This window comes from Amphiprion ocellaris, chromosome 1 (genome assembly GCF_022539595.1).
Source record: "Amphiprion ocellaris isolate individual 3 ecotype Okinawa chromosome 1, ASM2253959v1, whole genome shotgun sequence".
Lineage (NCBI taxonomy): Eukaryota > Metazoa > Chordata > Actinopteri > Pomacentridae > Amphiprion > Amphiprion ocellaris.
Genome location: NC_072766.1, coordinates 8,729,665 through 8,749,844, shown reverse-complemented (window position 1 = coordinate 8,749,844; position 20,180 = coordinate 8,729,665). Strand labels below are relative to the sequence as shown.

Below are 20,180 nucleotides of genomic sequence, written 5' to 3'. Positions count from 1 at the left end.
CTAGCAATGAGGCCTCCAGTTGGCAAGTGACCAAAGCTTAAATTTAAATCAGATTCAGCAACATGCAACATTTAAAGCTAGAATCAACTCCAGAAAAAAAAAATAAACACAACGGCACTAAAGGTGTAAAAATAGAAATCACCTGAATTGCCCATTGCACTGAGCCAAGGATGATACTAATTAGCCTAGTTGATATGTAAGATACATTACTTTGATAAATATGTGCAAAAGGATGAATTATTGAATAAATCCTTAGTTACCTCTATATCGTTTTGAATACAGAATATGATGTTACTGTTTTGTGAAAATGATTAAAAACTGATGAACTCTCAATAGTTGAAAGTTTTGGCTCACGAGCATCAAGTACCGTGAACAGAACATCCTGACCTCGTCGGTTCGTTCAATTTACGAGGTTCCCTAAATGCACCGTGACACTGGCAGCTAGCCTAGCCGGCTAACTTGGCTAATCTGATTTATCGCCTCAGTTAAGCGCACGAAACGTTCGCCAGGATTACCAATTTTAGTTTACCATATCTACCTTTTACCGCGATATCGAACTATCACATAGCCTCTCATTTCAAGAATGGCATCACTTGGGGAGCCCGTGCGGCTGGAAAGAGGTAAAGTTAATTAGCTAGCTAGCTTTAGCTTATAAAGATTTGTTGTGGTACGGGGGGAGACATTAACGACAGTAGCTTAGCTAGCATTAGCTGACTGTAGCTCGGGGTTGTTTTTGACTGCATACTTCGTTATTTGGTCGGATAACGTTGTATTAACGAGTTCTTGCGGATAGAGCATCTGTAATTAGGTATATTCTTGGCATCAAGCTGAAGACACCGTAGATTTTACGGCTACATTGGTTTACTTTGCGCATTAGCTAACAAGGTAATATGAATGACAACAGACAGACATCAACTAACCTAGCAGGTTTGTTTAACTTATGTTTTATTAATAATTAGACGTACTGGTTACACTAGCTTTACAACTTTTAACAGAAAAGGGAGATATGTTTGTTTTAAAGTCTTATTTTCAATCCCAGTCTTCCTTTTTACGAAATTAGCTGCTAATACACTGGTCGGACAGTAGCGACAACCCAGATTTTCACTGTAACCCCCACACAGAATCATACGTTTGGCTAAGGATATACACAAGTAAACGCTAAATGTGAAGTAGTGTTTTCGATATATACCATACTGTAATGCTTTTTTTTTTTTTTTTTGCTAATTTTGTAATTCGAATACCACAATAGCTACAGTAGCAGCTAGCATAGACTATGATGGTAGGAAACAAACGCAAAAAATAATAAATCACAAAGTATTTTATTAGCGCAGAATAAAGTTAATTATATGTCTGCAGTGAAAAATATTAACAGAGTGGATGAATGTGATTTAACAATACACGACAAGTGGAAATTGTTCTATTGACATCTTTAGCCTCATTTTTAGTTTTATTTATGGTAGATAAACAGGGATGTAATGAAATATAAACTTTTCCACACATAAAGTATGTTTAATCATAGCAAATGTAGAGCAATTCAATGTAAATTCAGTCTGAATCAGAGAGAAAATTAGCTACACTTTAAATGCTAAACATGAAGTATCTGTCAAGTTTGCTAATCATTTCTTGCTTTCTAATTTTATCTTAGTACAGACTGTGTAATGACATTGACACAAGCTATAGTCATTGCTTATCTGAACATCTTCAGTCACAGATATCAATGATGTTGTTTGTGTTCTTATTGCCAGATATCAACCGTGCTATTGAACTGCTTGACAAGCTCCAGAGGACGGGAGAAGTTCCTCCCCAGAAGCTGCAGGCGCTGCAGAGGGTCTTACAGAGTGAATTCTGTAATGCTGTGAGAGAAGTGAGACACTTTGTCATTAAAACACATTACAGTAAAATAACACTGTGTTCATGTGTCTTCCCTGATATTAATCTTGGTTTGCTTTGATTACTCCACAGGTTTATGAACATGTGTATGAAACCGTGGACATCAACAGCAGTCCTGAGGTCAGGGCCAATGCCACAGCCAAGGTAGACCCATGTCAATTACTGCCTAATGGACAAGTGACATTCAAGCATTTGACTTGTCTTCATTTAAGACCTTTTATTCCTTAAAGTTGCTCTACTTGGACACTTCACATTGTGCGTTGAGTGCAATATTTGCAGCATTTTTGCAAGTGCTATACAACTCCACTTGTTTATTTGTAGGCTACAGTGGCGGCTTTTGCAGCAAGTGAGGGACACTCGCACCCTCGTGTTGTGGAGCTGCCCAAGACAGAGGAAGGCTTGGGTTTCAATATCATGGGAGGAAAGGAGCAAAACTCACCTATTTACATCTCGCGAATCATCCCTGGAGGCATCGCTGACCGACATGGAGGCCTGAAGAGAGGCGACCAGCTCCTCTCTGTTAATGGGGTGGTAAGTTGAATGTGCAGGATCATGACTTATTCCCAGGATGGTAAATTTGGATCTTAAGTATGATATACACACAGGTACATATATGTACATATAGCATGTACATATTTTGTAAGCATTTCATTGTGCAGTTACATGCGGAAGACCCAAGGCGAAATCCATATTCCATAAAATGTTTCATATATTTTTTTTGATGAGAAGAACTAAATTAATCTCTGCTGCAAACAGACATAAAATATATGATTTCCCGAATGTTGATGTACAGTTAGCTTTTATTTTATGAACTTAAAAATACTAATCATTGCTTGTGCATCTACTTGTAAAGTCCTTTTTGTTAACTTGTCACACCTTAAATACCTCTGTAGGAATTTTAAGGCATAAGAATTATTTGTTAAAGTGAGTTTCAGAGCTGCTAATGATCTGATACGTCAAACCCTGTGAAAGCACACAATACCAATGGGTGCTTTAAAGTAACTGACTACAAATCTGGAAATGCGGCTTATTCTAACACACAGGAAACATCTACGATACTGCATCTGGACTGAGTGTTCCGGATTGCATTTATAATCTTTTGGTTTATCAATAACAGCTCAGCAGTATAACCATTAGCGGTTACAGACCACTCACCAGTAGCCAGGAAGATCTTCTACAATTAAGGTCTTCTATCCTCTGCAACATTAGCACTTGTCCATCAAACATCCCACAGAGGAATGCAAGGCGGTGCATACAGAAATAACAGTAAAGGAGGAGTAAGGACTCTGTTAACATTGGAGAAAAGACCCCAATTTTATTTTTGAGCGCGTTTATGGATTCAGATTATAATTTCACTGCAAATATTAACCAGCTATGTCATTTTGAACCGTATACTAGAAATGACAAAGCAGTTTTGTTTTTTTGTAACCTCAGCTTCGTTGTCCTCCAACTGAAAAAGCAAACACATTTAAGGCAGTTTAACTATTAAGAATCTGTAATTACTCATTCTGAATATGTAAAGATCTCACCAAAACACATAACTTTCATAAGGAATGTAAGAATCCTCAGGAAGAGCAGGAGGCACCCCATTTATAGCACACATGTGCAGTAGACATGGTGTGTACAAAATAGAGCAGCGAGGATGTGGAGGACATCCAGCAATTTCCAGGTGACCAAAGATAGACAACATCTGAGCCATGCAACCTTCTCCAGCACAAATTCAAAAAATGATTTGTTAGTGTTGAATCTGATGTAGTTTAGATATAAGTGGAGGAAACATTGAGTACAAAGAAAGCATCCGTCTACATTACATGAGTATACAGATGGTGTCCCATTTAAGTGTTCTGTCCGTGTTTCACATTTTATAGTGTTATTGTCTCTCCACAACTCAACAGTGATTCCTTAGCAAAGAGCTGGGAGTTGAACCACAACTTGCAGCTTTTCATTTTTAACGTGTTGCCTCCAAGGAGGACAGAAGCATCTCCAGAAATATGTTCTTGATCATGTTTAATTCTTAATAGACCATAGTTAGAAGTGGCAGCTGATAAACAATGGCCATTTGTTAGTTAAAGATCTTAAACTATCTTCTTGCACACAAAGCAGCAATCAGAGAGCAAAACCTTGAAGGCACCCTGTGGGTTTTTTGGCAGAGAAATGTCTTGCTGTGCGAATGATACATGGCTGGTGAATGCATAGCTTTAATGGTAATTCGCTAATAAACATAACAACGTGCTAACATGAGTAAGCGTGAAGAAGACTGCCAGAAAGAACATATGGACGTAAACACTATAGGTTTCAAGTTCTTACATGAATTGGGTCTGAAAAATGTTTTGGAATAAACTGCATTCACCTCATTAATTAGGCCTTAAAGATTAGCACATTCAGCTTTAGTGAGAAGCAGTGTATGTGAACATGCATTTTTGGCTTGAAAATATTCCACAGGGATTCTTTAGGGTTCTGCTACATTAACATTCAGCACTTATGGCTCCTGCTTGCTATGCTCAGGGAGTTTAAAAGTCCAAATCCAGCCAGAAAGAATCATCAAATTGACTTTTTTTATTGCTCAGTTTGTTCTGTCATTAAAATTTCCAAATAACAGGCCGTTATTAAATTGAACCAGACTAGCAACACTTTTGTTGGAACTATGTTCACTCCAGTACCTATAAAATACTGAGGTCATTGTTTATTCTGAGATGTATCACATACTTTGTTGATCTGTTGAGCTTCACAACTGCTGCGTGGATCAATGTATTAAAGCTATAGACCTCATTACAGGTTTGTTGGTTTCTGCTGAAAGCTTACAGTACATTTCTGTGTTTTGTTTTCACAGAGTGTGGAAGGTGAGCACCATGAGAAAGCTGTGGAACTCCTCAAAGCAGCTCAGGGCACCGTGAAGCTGGTAGTAAGGTACACCCCCAAAGTCCTCGAGGAAATGGAGTCACGCTTTGAGAAAATGAGGTCAGCGAAGCGCCGGCAACAGAACAACTATCCCCAGTAGGATTTTTCCGTGTTGATGCCCAGCTCCCATGTCTCTCCTCCTCCTCCTCCTCTAGCCTTCTGGCCATCTGTTCTGGTCTCTTTCTCATCTCCCTGCCCAAAAAAAACAAAAAACTAACAACAACATGACGAACAAACCTAAGTTTAGTTTTAGTTCCTCCTCACACATACTGTTTGTTGTGCTTCTACTCTTTTCTGTAGCATTTTCAATATTCACCATTGTTACTGTACTAGACACTACAACTCTAGACGAACACTAGAATGATCATGATTGTCAGCGTGTGTCACACCGTGTGCATTATTTTTGAATTGACAAGTTGAATGCAACTTTGAGTACTTTTGAGACAAACTATACAACTAACTCCTTTGACTGGAAAGGTAGTGTTTTTAATTGTTTTATCACAGCTACTACCAAGTGCCTCAGGGCAAACACTTTTATCTTATGTACTGTGTGCACCATTCTTTTGTTTCTTTTTAACGGTTTCAAGTCAAATACTGGTAATTAAATGCTTGTGGCAGGAATTACTACATGCTTTGCAGTCTGTTAGTCTCAAAGATCATTTGATTCGATATAAAAACATGGTGTTGATATGTCAAACCCGTTCACTGTCCAAACTTCAGAAGGTGCGGTTTTATTTTTATTGCCTCTCTACAGGCATTGTCCAAAATAGGGAAGCTTCGGAGGAGTTGATGACAGGTTTTTTCCCCTCAAAAGATAAGGTGTATGTTTGATAATAAGTGAAACAACTGAAAGGCCGCTTCCAAACAACAGTGATGGATTATCTTTAAGGTTTTTCTCTGGGTTCACCCTCTAAGAGTTCCATCACCATACAGCGCTATAAAAAGCCCCGTAGCTACTGTACATGATGTAATGAGGTCTCAGCAACTCATGAACTAAATTGCTGCCACCACAGACTCATATTTTACCTTGTATCTAATTAATAAACCCTCTAAAGCATAAACCCTGTAGTCAGCATGACATGAGATGAGAGCTGTTCAGTTTCTGATTATCTTGTCGTGACATAAATCAAGAATGTACTATATTTCACATCTTTCTTTGCCAGCTACAGAGAAGTCAGTTACCTAACATTTGTCTTTGATCTCTGCTAAAAAAAAACTGCTTGCTAGTATTGTTTGTGTCATTGAATGACAGTCAGAATGAAACAAAATTAGACCTTCATAATATCAGGCAGTTTTAATATTGTCAGACAAGTCACACTAATGCCTAATGTGAACTTCTAATAACTAGCTTCACTCTCCTAATGAATGAAATGGATATTGATCTTACACATGCTGCATATGACTTTTAAACATTCACCGTGACTTTGCACAGTGTTTAGTGTATTGTGCTGTAAATCTGTTGCATTGGCATATCATTCATTTGTATTTTTCCACCTGTTTTGAACATTTTGTAACTCACACAACAGAAGTGTGTCTTAAATGAAACATTCACTTGATTTGATTTCTTTTTATCCTACCATCTTTTAAGGACTCGGGTTAAAAACAAAAGCAAACACAGGTGCTGGGATAAGATTTACTCAAACTGTACTGAAATTTCAATAACCATATGCTTTTGTGATGCTTGTACCACATTCAAAAACATCAATAATTTAGAGCAATAATTTAAAACTTTGTTCATGTAATTGCATTTTACATTTTTCGCCGTTTACCAACGAGTCTTTGTGCCATTAAAGTCAACATTTTTTGGCACACATGTACTCGTATTTAATATACAAACTGCACATCAAGTTAAAATAAGATGGATAACACAAACATTTTATTACTGAATACTGCCAAACAATCAAGTGTGTTCTGATATGCATTTTTAAGCAGGCTAATATCAAAACAGTCTCAATAATCTGCTACATGCCGTATACACAGACTCACATTTGCATATAAAACACTTTCATGTTTTATAGATCCAAAGTGTTTGCATGTTTAGCTATCGTACAGACATTTGAGAAAACTCCTTATGTTATGCATAATTAAACTTAAAGAAAAAACTTTTCCTAACTGAGAAACACGAATCTTACCCTTAGGCCTACATACAACATGTCAATCAAACAAGTCTGGAAGTTGTGGTTGTCTTTAAAATCACAACATACGTGAGTATTTAGAGACTTTTCTTGCTTGTGTTGTTGATTTCATGACATTAGAACCCCCTCATCATCCAGCTGGTCAGTGTGTGGAGCAGCAAAGTATCTCCAGAACATGTTTCATTTCAGATATTATTTCACAAACGTTTATTGTTTTCATTGTTGATGTAATGTTCTGTGTATAGTATAATGTAAACTAGGCTTTAGCTGACTAAGCCATACTATTGTCCAGTCTCAGGATCAACACATAATTGAGACAATAAGGTTCTAACAGTGAAGACAGTTGTGATTTATCTAATTGATGTAGAAACTAGATGGTGGATGAAGTGACAGAAACACATGGCAGCCTCTGACAGCAGGAACACTTTGCCTTCAGTGTAGCTTCAGTCTCTTTTTAAGCGACGTCATACGTGTCCTCAAGTGTTTGTCCTCTGATGTTGAACCACTCTGAACCAGTGAATTCCTTTTCAAACAAGTGGTAGTTGTATGTTTTGTCAAAATAAGTGACTATCCAGTTGAGTGTGTCGCTTTTATTTTGCATATTCTGCCATGACAGTCACAAAATAATGCCTACTGAAATAGCTGTACTGTTTTTGTGGCCAAGAAATCTGAAATTAGGTCGCTGAGTTTGTATTTGCCTGCGTAGCTGCTTCCGTGACGTAGTTGCTCCACTGCTGTTATCTTTGTTGTTTTTATTTGGTGTTTGTGTGATTTTATCCACCATCTCTTAACATGCACCGAGGTTGACTGCTTCTGGCATCAGTTTACTGTAAATAGCTCATTCAAAAGTATCTAAATACGTTGGTAATTTATTGGATGAAAAAATCTAAAATGCTCTTGTATGCTTTCAGTGATTTATCTTTTAAGGTGAAATACACTTTGTTTAGACCATTTGTCCTTAAAAACGATTACCAGACATCATAAAATGCACTGAAATGCATCACCAAGTGCTAGAAAATAGACATTATCAGTGCTAAGTTCAAAAAGGTATCAATCGACAATGATGCAATAATATCCACTTAATAACTGGAACTAAGATTGCGAATTTCTAAAGTAAAATCTGGAGCTTTTGTTTGTTTCAGTATCTGCTTACGTCCATTTTTAATGTCAACTCAGAGTCTGCTGTTGCTGTGAATGTTTATGTGCAGGATTATCTTCCCTCCAGTCAGTGGAAGGTGACTTTTATTGAATTGTATGTTACTTAAATAACGCTTTAACTATTGCAATGAAAAAGGATTATACACGATAAGCGCAAAGCCCAGTTGTATTCAGTGGGTGTGCTCGCCGTAATACATTACTCCTCGTGAGATATGCTGAATTTTGGGACAAAGTATAAAATACAACACACACACACACGTTACTGCAAAAGCTGAATGCAAATCAGTTAACTATGCAAAGTCATTTAAAACCTTGGGAATAATCTGTATTGGTGCAAAAATAGCTGTCATTTTACTACAGAATGTAATTAAAAATTATAGTGTTGCGGCTGTATGGACAAATACTTAATGTCTATGACATTTTTAACATCGAACACATTGGAGTTGCATATTGTTATAAGACAAAGTTCCGGTAACACTGTCATACCAATCAGCATCAAGAAATTGCAGTGAAAATCTACATGTAATATTAACCTTGCTATCGAATTAATGATTGTCTGGATGCTTGTAGAAGAGCAGGTGGCAATGCTTTGTTTTAAGTCTCCATATTCAGCATTTATAAGCACTATATAACAGACTGTAATGCAGTTGTAAGCAGAAATAAGTGTTTCGCAATGTCAGCACCTCCTTTTGAAATGTGTACTTTACACAAGTTAAAGCTTAAAATGCCCTTATGACTCCTTACAACTACATTATAGCGTGTTGTTAAATATTTATATACTGCGTTATGCTTTGAAATTCTAAATTGAAGGATTTAAAGCAGTGCATTGCTGAATAGGCTCATATGGAGATGTGGTTAGTAATAGACCAATCCATAGGCTGCGCAGAGGAAGCTTTTGTTTTGAGGCAGAGAATTTAGCAGAGAGTGTCGGGGTGTACATAAAAGTCTTAATATAATGTATAGTTTGTGTTTTATCCAACCTTAGCTGGCTAGATTCACTTCTCCCACTTGCATACATGTGTAGTAAATCAGGAAAAAAATGTAATGAGACTTGGTATTGATATTGCACAGTCACACTCTCCACTGAATGTCACTGACCATTTTCTAATTTAGTTGCAAACTTTTTGTGAGGTACCCTTCAACTTTCTATCCGTTTTCCTTGTCTATATATTGGAATGGTCAATAGAGTATTTTTTATAATGGTTTTCTTTTGATATTTTTCTCAATTTTTATAAGTGATTTTCCTAAAAACAAATACCAGGAATGATTGGTACTTCCATTTTGACTGTGTACCAGGGCCATGTCAGCACAGCCTCTCTGAAAAGCGGTGCTGATATAGGATGGATTCGCCGTCCTGGCTCCTGTCAGCGCTTCTTTTCTGAGGGCTGGGCTGATTTTTCTTTCCTTTCTAGGACCAAGACCAAACTTGCAACACTTGTGAAAATTTTGATAATGTTTTAAAATGTTTTAGCCAGTGCTTATTTAAGATTAATGCCTGTAGACTGTGTTGTGTTATTTTGTGTTCTCTGGTTTCTTATCTAATTTTACTGTTACATTGATGTGGAATGTAAAATGTTGTGACGTAGAACATAATAATAGTTGGACTGGAAGCTTAATAAACCGTGCTTACATTTATGAATTTTAAACATCTTGTTGAACATCTTTTACATGCAGCATTTATTTCAGTTTTTGTCCTAATATTAACAACAAAAGCAGAGAACGAGTAGCGAGACGACACGTGCGATCCTATACTACTCAAAACAAGACGATGAAAATTTGAACTTGTTGAAAGAATCACGACAGTTTCAAGATAATGGATGTGACATCTGTTTGCTTTTAAACCCACAATGTCTTAATCAACTACAATTACCTCCTCACAGTTGTTTGCCTTCACCAAACAGTTGCAGTTTCCATCCATGTCTGTTTTGTCATAATTAGTGTATGACAACGACTTTCACCACCGAAATCTAATCAGTAGATCTAGGAGTCTAAGGGAATGTTTGCGCCTAATTCGAAGAAATCCCCTCCAGGTGTTTATGATGTATTGTGTTTACATAAATGGGATGGACTAACAGCCCAAAAGCGCTTTTGGCCATGGCTGGTGTCACCATGAAAGCATAAAAACAATGCTTAAGAGATAGAGGGGAACCACAAGAACACCTGCAGACTTTTACAGTCAAACCCCTCTGTAGACATGAAAAAAATGACATACTTCCCTTAAACTGCAACTATAAATCAACACTCAGTCTCCAGCGCTGACTGTATATAAAAATGCACGAACCTTCCATGATGTAACCCAAAGGTTTCCTGAACAGTGGTCTTAAAGCTCATCTTGAAGCCTAAGCACTGAACCCTCGCAGACTTTACTTGACATCACAGCTGTGGTGCTTGAATGTGTGAGTTCACGGGGACTGCTAATGGTTAAAAAAAGGGGAAAAAAAGGAGGAAAGGGACACTATCATGACAGCACATGTTGCTTGGAAACAACAACAACAAAAGAGGATTTGGACTTGTGTTTCAGTTATTTGTTCTGCTTAAACTACCAAAAGTCAGTATAATCGTATCAGATATTTGACTGAAAATACCAACAACTCTACAAATATGTAATAAATAACCCCACCAGCAAGCAGCCATCAGATGTCTGCCCTTCACCATCCATGGTTGACTCGTACAATTTAGAGAGGGGCAGGACAACCATGTTTATATGTGAACAATTTTGCTGTGAACTATAGGAACATTTCTCAGGAAATTCTGCAGATATTTGGACTCAAAAAGGTTCTTAATATCATCAGAAAGTTCTCATCAGGTGGTTTGACAGCTGGGCCTTCACTTAGCCACGAGGGTGTAGATTAGGTCTCAGTGTGGTGGCTCTGGTTGTCATCATCTTTTCAGTGTCTGTCTCCCCTCAACTCCCAGCTAATATAATCAGCTAATAATGAGCAAAAAGATGGAGCATGAGCTTAGCTGAAGTGGACCATGCAAACCTCTCTGGGCCATTGACTGTCCTGTGATGACACCCAGCTGTCTTCAAGAGTAGCTTCGCCTTTAATTACGTCTAACTTTAAGCCTTAATATAATTCAAACAGGTGAGTTATATTTAAAATCATCACGTCTACTTGTCATGAGGGGGAAATGGGCTATAGAGACCAAAATCATTGTTTATACCAGGCTGTAAACATGTTTATTTCTGGTGTAAAATAGTTTTTGGTTTTTCTTTTTACATGGAGGTCTATGTGGATTGACTCGCTTTTGGAGTGAGCCTCAAGTTGCCAATTGCGGAACTGCAGTTGTTGGTACTTCTACACAGTGCTGTGGAGATAAATGACAAAGTAACACTTTAACCGCCAGAATTTTATCGTTTAAAAGAACAAAGGTTTTCCTGTAATACTGACCATAACCTGGAGGGCAAGATTTCTTTTTAAATCTTCCACATCTTGCTCCTGACACGCAGTTTTGTGTTAATAAATCCTCCTAAACTGTATTTTGTTAGCATTGTCAGCATCAAAGGAGTCTTATTTATTGTTCCCCAACGAATCTGATTCACGAGCCTGTTTCACAGCAGCCATTTATTTGGACTTGTCATAGTAGGAAAGCACAGGTGTTACTCATAACACTAACATTGGCTCCTTTCCAGTAATTATTGCAGACAGAAGTAATTAATGTCATCACTGGCACCTGTGTTTGATTAGTGGAAATAAAAAACAGAGAAAACCCTTCCACTTGAGTTTAATGCCACATTTTTCCCCTGAGCCATGTGTGTTTGGGTGATGGCCTGCAACAAAAAGGCTACTTATTAGGTTACATTTCTGATTAGAGGGGCTCATTTGACTTGGTTAAATTTCTTGAGGCCATATATAGTTTTTGGAGTTGATAAGTAAAATAGTTTCTCTGGATGCAGTAATGCTTAGAAGGTGGTTTCACCCTAATGCCTCCGTACATACTGCCGACGTCTAAGAGCAGCTCTGTAACAGGAGCTCGGCAGTTCATCAGAGCTGTTTGCCTGGAACCAAGCGGTGCACGTGACAACGAATCATTAGAGCTGGTTGTTCACACTACAGCTTGAGACCAGAGCACAGCTGCTGGTTTCTCATGGTGTTGACGCCATCCCTTTGCAGACTCTCATGTGTGGATGGTTCACTTTGTCTTTTCTGGCAACTGAAATCAATCACACGCAGGAGCAAACACAGCAGCAGCAGCAGGAGCCGAGGGAGAAGCAGGAGGCCAAACCGGACCAGAAGCCAAATCAGCAGTTGCAGCAGAGATGGAAGAAGAAATTGATTCATGTTAATATACAGGATAACACACATACACACATTCGAGAAGGAAAACATTTATTGAGTTTCGGTGCGAGGAAGCAGTCTGGAAAAGCTGTGAGCACTCTGCAATACTGAGAGGTGAGCGAATTGTTGCAGCATCACAAAAACAGCAAGCTTTGGTGGCCAAAAGATGACAATAAATTATGATACATTCTGTGATTTGTCAGAGAGAGCTTCCTTTTTAACACAGTTATTGCTGCCAGACAGCATCTAACAACATGGAACAAAAACGATGAGGCATGATCTCACTACAGCAAGCCTGAATGAGATGCATCATTGTTTGGAAATTAACAGTGTTTGGGACATAAATTAAGGTTTACTTGATTCTTTTTTTGTAGTAAGAACATAACATATTGAACACTGAGTACACATAAAAAACTACTCTACATTATGTTATATAAAAGACCCACATAAAATGAAATAAAAAGAAATAAACCTTGCAGCGGTTTCAAAGAATTTCTAATGTTAAACTAGCACATTTAGATTACTTTTTACCTTTTTTTGGTGGTTTGGTGCCACTTTATAAGACACACTAGGCTAAAGGGTAAACATTTTATTTTAAAGTTTATCAAAGCTTAATAAATAATTTACCAATGTTTTATAGAGCAGGTACATCAACAAGAACAAATTTAAATTTTCGCATTGTGCTGACTGGTCCATATTATGATTTCATAAGACTCAAATCCAGTCAAGTCGTGGTTATTTATACAACACATGTAAAGCCATAGCTGCTATGTCAAAGTGCTATCTAGTAGAAAAAAATATTGTAATTATGGAGAAAGACCCTGTAGTCTTATTTATATTGTGTATTTGCCAGAATATTTTAGATATTAAGTATTTAAATCCTATAAAAGAGCTTAAAATATAATGTTACCTGACTTCAATTAAAAAATTAAACCATGACCCCACATATAATAAATAAAATAAAGATGAAAGACTGAAAATAATGTAAAAGTGAAGTTGTGATCCTACAAAAACATACAGGAAAACTTGACAAATCCAACGATTTCCCGGATTCTCTTTCAGCAATCTTTGGTTTTCTTTTTCTCTTTATATGAGCTATTTTCACTTTAAAATAAAAAAAAAATAGTAATGACTTCTTTGTAATAGGAAGCAGAACCAAGCTTAGGGAGGGTGGATGGCATAATCTAAGAAATGCGGTGCCTAAAGGTAGAAAGCAATAAGATAAAAGTAAAATACATTATTGAAATAAATTATGTAAGCTAAAATAAGACTAGAATAGAAAAGTAAAAAATAATGCTATTGTTTATGCTGAGATAATAGGTAATGACACACAAGGTAATGAAATAATGAAATGAGCTATTGCATCTGCAAAATAAGATAAAAAATCAGTATGAAAATATAGCACATTAGACCCACAATGTAGAACATGAAAGTGAAATATTTTGCATGGGATCAAAATGTTGCAATGAAAATCAAATATTACACATAATGATAAAATATTCCACATAAAACTGAAATATGCCTGAAAAATTAGAAAATCAAATTTTTCACCTTACATTCATGAAATGCTGCACATGATACAGGAACTGATATTGCACAAACTATTGAGAAGAAATATGTCAGATGAAGATTAGACTTCGACTTGAACAGACTTTATTAATCCCCAGAGAGAAATTCTGTTGTTACAGCAGCTGGATATTCAGCAAGGGGGTAAACAACAAGACAACACAGAATATTAGGGTCAGGTATAAAGTAAAGGTAATATAAAATAAGATAAAATGAAACGCAATACAATAAAATAAAATAAGAATATGGAAAATATAATATAGAAAGAAAAAATAGCAAAATATGCAAGAATATACAAAAGGGATGCAGAAATGTGCAAATGACCAGAATGTGCAAATGACACAAATAAGTGCAGATAAGTTACAGATGTAATGAATAACATTTAGAATGTAAAGTGTCCAGTATGTACAGTGGTTTAATTCGCAGGCAGAGTGGTACAATCCTTTTGTGATTAATAGAGTTGATAGTAAAAAAAAAAAAATGCTTATAAATGTTTTATAAATGAAAGCAGTGATGACCCTCTTCAATTTAGATTACTTTGTATACATTTATTGACTAAAAGGTTCACAATAAAATGAGATTGAACAGGTAGAAAGTGCTAGAAGACGTTGCAGTCACACTCCGGAGCAGCAGGCCTCCGCTCAGCCTTTTTCCTACTTTTAATTTTCAACGAAGAAGAACTGCTACTACCGCCTTCATCCGGTGACGCAGCTTCCTTTCTGCCCGTGCTAACCTCCGAGTGAACACGCGTTCGCCTTTCTAGCTCAAGTGAGTGTCTTTTTTACCATGTAATAACGCAGTAGTGACTGTGTGAATAACCACGGGAACATCATAATTAAGTAAACTTCCAACCCAAGCACCCAAAAATTTTTAAAAGCGGCAACTTTGGTATATTATTTCCTTTTAACTGCTAACTTAGCAGCGGCTAAGCTAGCTGGTGGCAGCGGGAGCAAAGAACACGCCGCCACATGGGTGTAAAAGTGGCTGTATATTGCTTATTGTCAGTTTAAACAGTCTGAGTAAATAAAAGTAGATATCAATAGGGGCGTGATAGATACTTGCAGATATGCAGCTATAATTGATGACTGCTCATCTATCGAGCCAGAAAATGATCAACAGAGTGTTGTAGTAGCTGAAAATGCTTCCCCCCCCCCAAGATCAAAATGCTTCAACATCTAAATCTTGCGAATATCTGGCAGTAAATATGTCTTGCGAAAAATATATAGATGTATTTACAAGAAAAAAAAGCTAATGTGACCCATGCAAGGATCAAACTTGGAAGATGAGAGTGTTTACCATTATTAATATAACGATTAAGCATTTAAAGGAACAGCATACACGCAATTTATTCAGTCATTACCAAAAGTGATGATGATGTTAGTTTTAGCATACTTGTAGATTTGCTCTTAAAATATTTTTGAAATGGGAGGTTGAGCTTTTGAGACTGCCATAGTTTTCCTCAGACTTCAACTGTACATGAAATTCTTTCAAGGCAGTCCAGAAATATTGTTTTACTATTTTTTTATTTGAACGAGAAAGGAGAAATACAAGAACAAAAAACATAGGACATATTGGTTCTTTATTGTCAATTAAAGTTAGTTGGAGATTTTTTAAAAGTGTTTTAAATTGTTTTCTGGACCAATGTAGTCAACTTTTCATGCAAGAAAAACAGTCTAAATGTTTCCGGTTGATTGTTTCCACGTAACATTTACACTGACACCGTTTCTTAAATCTTTCCTGTAATTCAGGATGCGTTACGTTGCTGCTTACCTGCTCGCTGCCCTGGGTGGTAATGAGAACCCTGAGGCCAAGGACATCAAGAAGATCCTGGAGAGTGTTGGCATTGAGGCTGATGACACTCGCTTGGACAAGGTAAAGAGCCCATCTGCTCCTCGTCTGTGATTCTGGTGTCGTGGCTGCAGTTTTACCAGCAGCTGGTCAGTACCATTGAGATGTGCATCTAATTTGATCTGTTTCTCTGCAGGTCATCTCTGAGCTGAAGGGCAAGAATGTAGATGAGGTGATCGCCACCGGTGAGTTTGCCAGAGTTTTAGTGTGTCGGGATGTTTGAGCCTGTGTGGGTGTGTAGTGATGAACTTTTGATAATAAATATGATTATGCTGAAATTGGTAGGCCCAATGACAAACAAAAAAGTCCCTTGAAAAATTGGAAGCAGAGGTTTAAAGAATGTACGTCAACCAAAATATGAGTAAAGTAACCTCTCAAACCTGGATTCACCAGCAATGCCGTCACTGCCTGCCAAAACATAATGGGATGAACAGTTTTTTGATATTGTGTTCTAATTTTTACTGAACTACAATAAAAAATGTTATTTTTTGATCATTAACACATAGGAGTGGTGTTTCTAAATAAGGTATTTGGGGTATTGTGCAAATAAGATTCACAAACTGAATATGAAGATACACCTCCAGCTTTTATAGCATCGTAGACATGTTGTTTACACCTGGTTCAAGCTGGACACAATTCAGATTGTATCTTTTGACTGCATTATTGTATTGAAACTATGGCAATTCCACAGGTTGCTGCTTTCTTACAATATAAACCTGAAGAGTGTGATATCTAGCAGTATTGATTTTACTTGAGTTTAAACTGTAGATTAATTAAAGATGAGATTAGTGAACATTAAGTTTAATCAGATTATCACTATAAAACTAAACTGCCAGAACACATCAGATGGTGACACCACTTCTGACCTCTGTCTTGTTTGACTGCTGAGTATCAATGTTATCACTTGCGCTTAATGTCAGCCAACTTGTGTCTCCTCAGGTTACGGTAAACTGGCCAGCATGCCAGCAGGTGGTGCCGTAGCTGTTGCCAGCTCTGCAGCTGCTGGCTCAGGTGGAGCCGCAGCTCCTGCTGCAGGTGAGGATTGCAGCTTAGTGCCTTGTTTGTCAGCATCAATGACACTTGGCACACATTGCCTTTGCCTTCACCTTCTATGTTCATATGATGACATCCAACCAGATAACTTCATTTTCGTGGACATAAATGATGTACATACTTTTAACCTTATATACTGCAATATGTCATGCAAACCCAGCAGTACGTGGAAAAAAATCTGTAAAAGAAATGACACCAGTGACCTCAAAAGCAGTTAAACCTGCTACCATAATGATGGCCGGAAATGATCTCAAGTGCTTTTTTTTTTTTTTTTTTTTGCAGCTGAGGAGAAGAAGAAGGAGGAGAAGAAGGAAGAGTCTGAGGAGTCCGATGACGACATGGGATTCGGCCTGTTCGACTAAACTTTTTCATCTGATGAATAAAGTTTCTAAAAAAATCTAAAAACTATTTCCCTCTTTACTGCAACATACTGTGTGTAAACTAAGCTTTATTGGTATTCACTGAGGTAGAAGACTTGTAAGATGATTTTAAGGTAGCCTGGTACATCCCAAGATTTTGACATTTGTTTTTGAGCTGAAGATTTGGTCAACTAGATGGTGCACATCCAGTGTTTGAAATATAAGGAGCATGACTGTCTTACTACTCTAAACACCACTTTTCAGGAGGCTCAGCTGTTGTCATGAAGCAAGTAAGAGAGCCCAGTGCTCAGTAGATGGTGCTGTTGACTCTTAAAATGGAAAGGGAGCAAACGACAAGACGCTGGATCCTTCATTTTGGACACTTCAGCAGTTTAAATTTTTGATGAAGACAGACACAGATCCTCACACCAGATGCTGGTCATACCGGCACCTACATTATTTACTGCTCTGGGAGAAACGCTAACGTCACGTGCAGGTGATGTGTCGGCACGACTGAAGCTGCACGTAGTCATTGGTCATCTGCAGTTACAAAAGAGCAAAGTCAAGGTGAGCTGGATGGTTGGTAGATTTTAAACAAAGCAACACTGGAGCTTCGTGAAAATGTTAATAGCTTGTGAGTGGTCTTTTTTCAAAAGATAAATCAGTTGCACAGCTCTGTGGACAAATGAGATGGAGAGGAAAATTTGGGTCCCGTTGCTATGACAACTCATGTTGATAAGCACCAATACACACATCAGTAGACAGTCCAATCTCAAATGTAGTTACATGCCTCTATGTCTTAGCCTTAAATAGGTGATTTACTATATTACATCTTTGTTGCATGCACACTTTTTTAAAAAGATGAACTGATCTGTAATTACATGGATTAGGCTACATAATTTGTACATTTTGTTGAATTCAAATGTCAGCTTTTATTTATAATCATATGTAGGACTTCAGAAGGAGACAATCTGTTATAAAACAGCTCAGGAGTAATAAATGTGATTGCTTCCTAGTAAGTTTTATTCAGGTCAGTACATATCAGTACATTTTCTGAGTTAGCTTGGTTCAAGAGTGAAGGCCATAAATGTCAATTATTTACCACAACATGTGACAATAAATCAAACAGACAAACAGTTTTAGCAGCAGCAGAATCTTTGTTTAAACCTGCTCTATCCCTTCAGGTGACTAAACGCGCACGTGCTTTGCTTGTATAGTCATCTTAAAGTGAAATTAAAAATTTTAAACTGTTGAATTTGAGCAACTGTTACAAAACATTCAGTGAAGAGGTTGTTCAAGTTCTTCTCTTTCTCACAGTAGTGAATTAAACTGCTAAATAACCATTTTTAAAAAGCAATTCAGTATTGAATGAATATGACTGAGGTAAAATTCACTCCTTAGACTGTCTCCAGGGGACAAATAAAGCTGTTTTGTTTTTTATTCAGTTGAGTTGAATGGAAAAACTAATTAAACTTTAAATCAAACTTTTTAACAAATGTTCTGATTCAGAAATATAAGTTTAGGGTGTTTTGGTTTTTTTTTTTTGTTGTTTCTTTGGTTTTTATTTTAAACTCAACTTCTATCAGATACAATGATTACAAACTATCATAAATCTTTACTGCTAAGCTATTCTTAATCTAACCTAAAGAGATGTAGTTAATGGATTTTAGGGCCCATGAATGTTGCCGTAAGTGCTGCAACAATTCAGCGCAAACAAATAAAGAAGAATGAAAAGTTGCATTTAAGTTCACTGTCAAATTTTGTTACTTAGATAACTTCACTTGCTCCGCCAAGTCTGCACTTTTGAGTAGATGTTCAGCGTCCAGATCCTTCTATCCATATAACCTACCTAAAAATGCATTTAGAAATATATACTATAGGTTTTGACACCATGTGACGTTTTAAGACACCACCTAAAATCAGGTTTAAATTAACTCTTGTTTTGCAGCCCTTGTAGTAAGTCAGTATTGGGATTGTTTGTATTGATAACACATCTGCAATTAGTCTATCATAAACTAAAGTACCACACAATGAAGCAGAAACTTTTGGTACTCTAGAGTTGTTGCTCTGTTTGCATTATTACCTTCCCTAAAAATGACGGAAGCTCGAACCATGAACTTTTACGAAAGCAGTTCATTCTGTATGTGTCAATAAGCCAGTTAGTCATATTCTGGTGTGACCGTATGACTGATGCTTCATCCCCAACTTTTGCTAATGTCAGAATTTTAAAAACCACAGAGATGAGTCATTTCATATTCTGGAAGCTGAGTTAGCAGATATGTGTGTGGAGGGATTGTTCACCTTGGTGTATAAATACTTGTGATTTTGGGCTTCATACATAGCCTTGATCACATTTTCGACTTATCTGTAATGGTTCTAATACTAAATCATCTTTCAAATAAATGCATTAGTTAGAACGATCATAATATTTTTCTGGGGGAGATTCAAATTCAGTTTGTTCAATAATATTGTGAAATCACAATTAAATGAAAGTTAATGGAATCTCCTTAAAACAGGTTACTACTGTTTTTCTAAAACATACATTTAGTTCATGAAGGACATACAATAAAGAAAATAAAAACAAAAAAGCAAGCACTGTGACAAGTAAAAGACTTGCATTCAAAGTTTTATTTTTGTATTTTCCAGCATAAAGTATTTTAGACTATACAGCAGCCGTGAGTACAATAACAGGCAAATGTCAAATGATTCAAAATTACTTCACCTATAAATGATCACATTATTTCTAAGTTGGCAAGTAGAATATTTCCTCTTATGAGCAATAAAATAACTCAGTAAATGTTACGAAGAATATATTGAAAATATAGGTGGAAAAATAGAAACTTTTCTCAACAAAAGTGAATACGCTTGTGAGCTCTGGCCCACAAGTTAGAAATCCTGTAATCTAAGAAACACAGCTGAGTGTGGCTGAATATGGGAACACAAGAACCTTTGCCATTTTGGATCTATGGGCTGTGTCTGCATTATGGCTCCAG

General features: G+C 36.9%; 2 protein-coding genes across 3 annotated transcripts; both read left to right on the top strand.

Annotated features, from left to right (window-relative positions):
* Positions 1-432: 432 nt before the first annotated feature.
* On the top strand, positions 433-9,727 carry lin7c (lin-7 homolog C (C. elegans)). 2 transcript variants are annotated; one of them, XM_023287609.3, is made up of 5 exons: positions 433-620; positions 1,746-1,864; positions 1,963-2,034; positions 2,212-2,421; positions 4,721-9,727. In XM_023287609.3, the coding sequence occupies exons 1-5, from the start codon at positions 584-586 to the stop codon at positions 4,886-4,888; spliced, it is 606 nt and encodes a 201-aa protein (XP_023143377.1). In that variant the 5' UTR covers positions 433-583; the 3' UTR covers positions 4,889-9,727. The 2 variants fall into 2 exon arrangements, with proteins under 2 accessions (XP_023143377.1, XP_023143378.1); XM_023287610.3 differs by lacking the exon at positions 433-620 and adding an exon at positions 698-927.
* Positions 9,728-14,590: 4,863 nt separating this feature from the next.
* On the top strand, positions 14,591-17,233 carry rplp2l (ribosomal protein, large P2, like). Its single transcript, XM_023287622.3, has 5 exons — positions 14,591-14,695; positions 15,676-15,799; positions 15,912-15,960; positions 16,715-16,810; positions 17,111-17,233. The coding sequence occupies exons 2-5, from the start codon at positions 15,677-15,679 to the stop codon at positions 17,188-17,190; spliced, it is 348 nt and encodes a 115-aa protein (XP_023143390.1). The 5' UTR covers positions 14,591-14,695; position 15,676; the 3' UTR covers positions 17,191-17,233.
* The last annotated feature ends 2,947 nt before the right edge of the window (positions 17,234-20,180 follow it).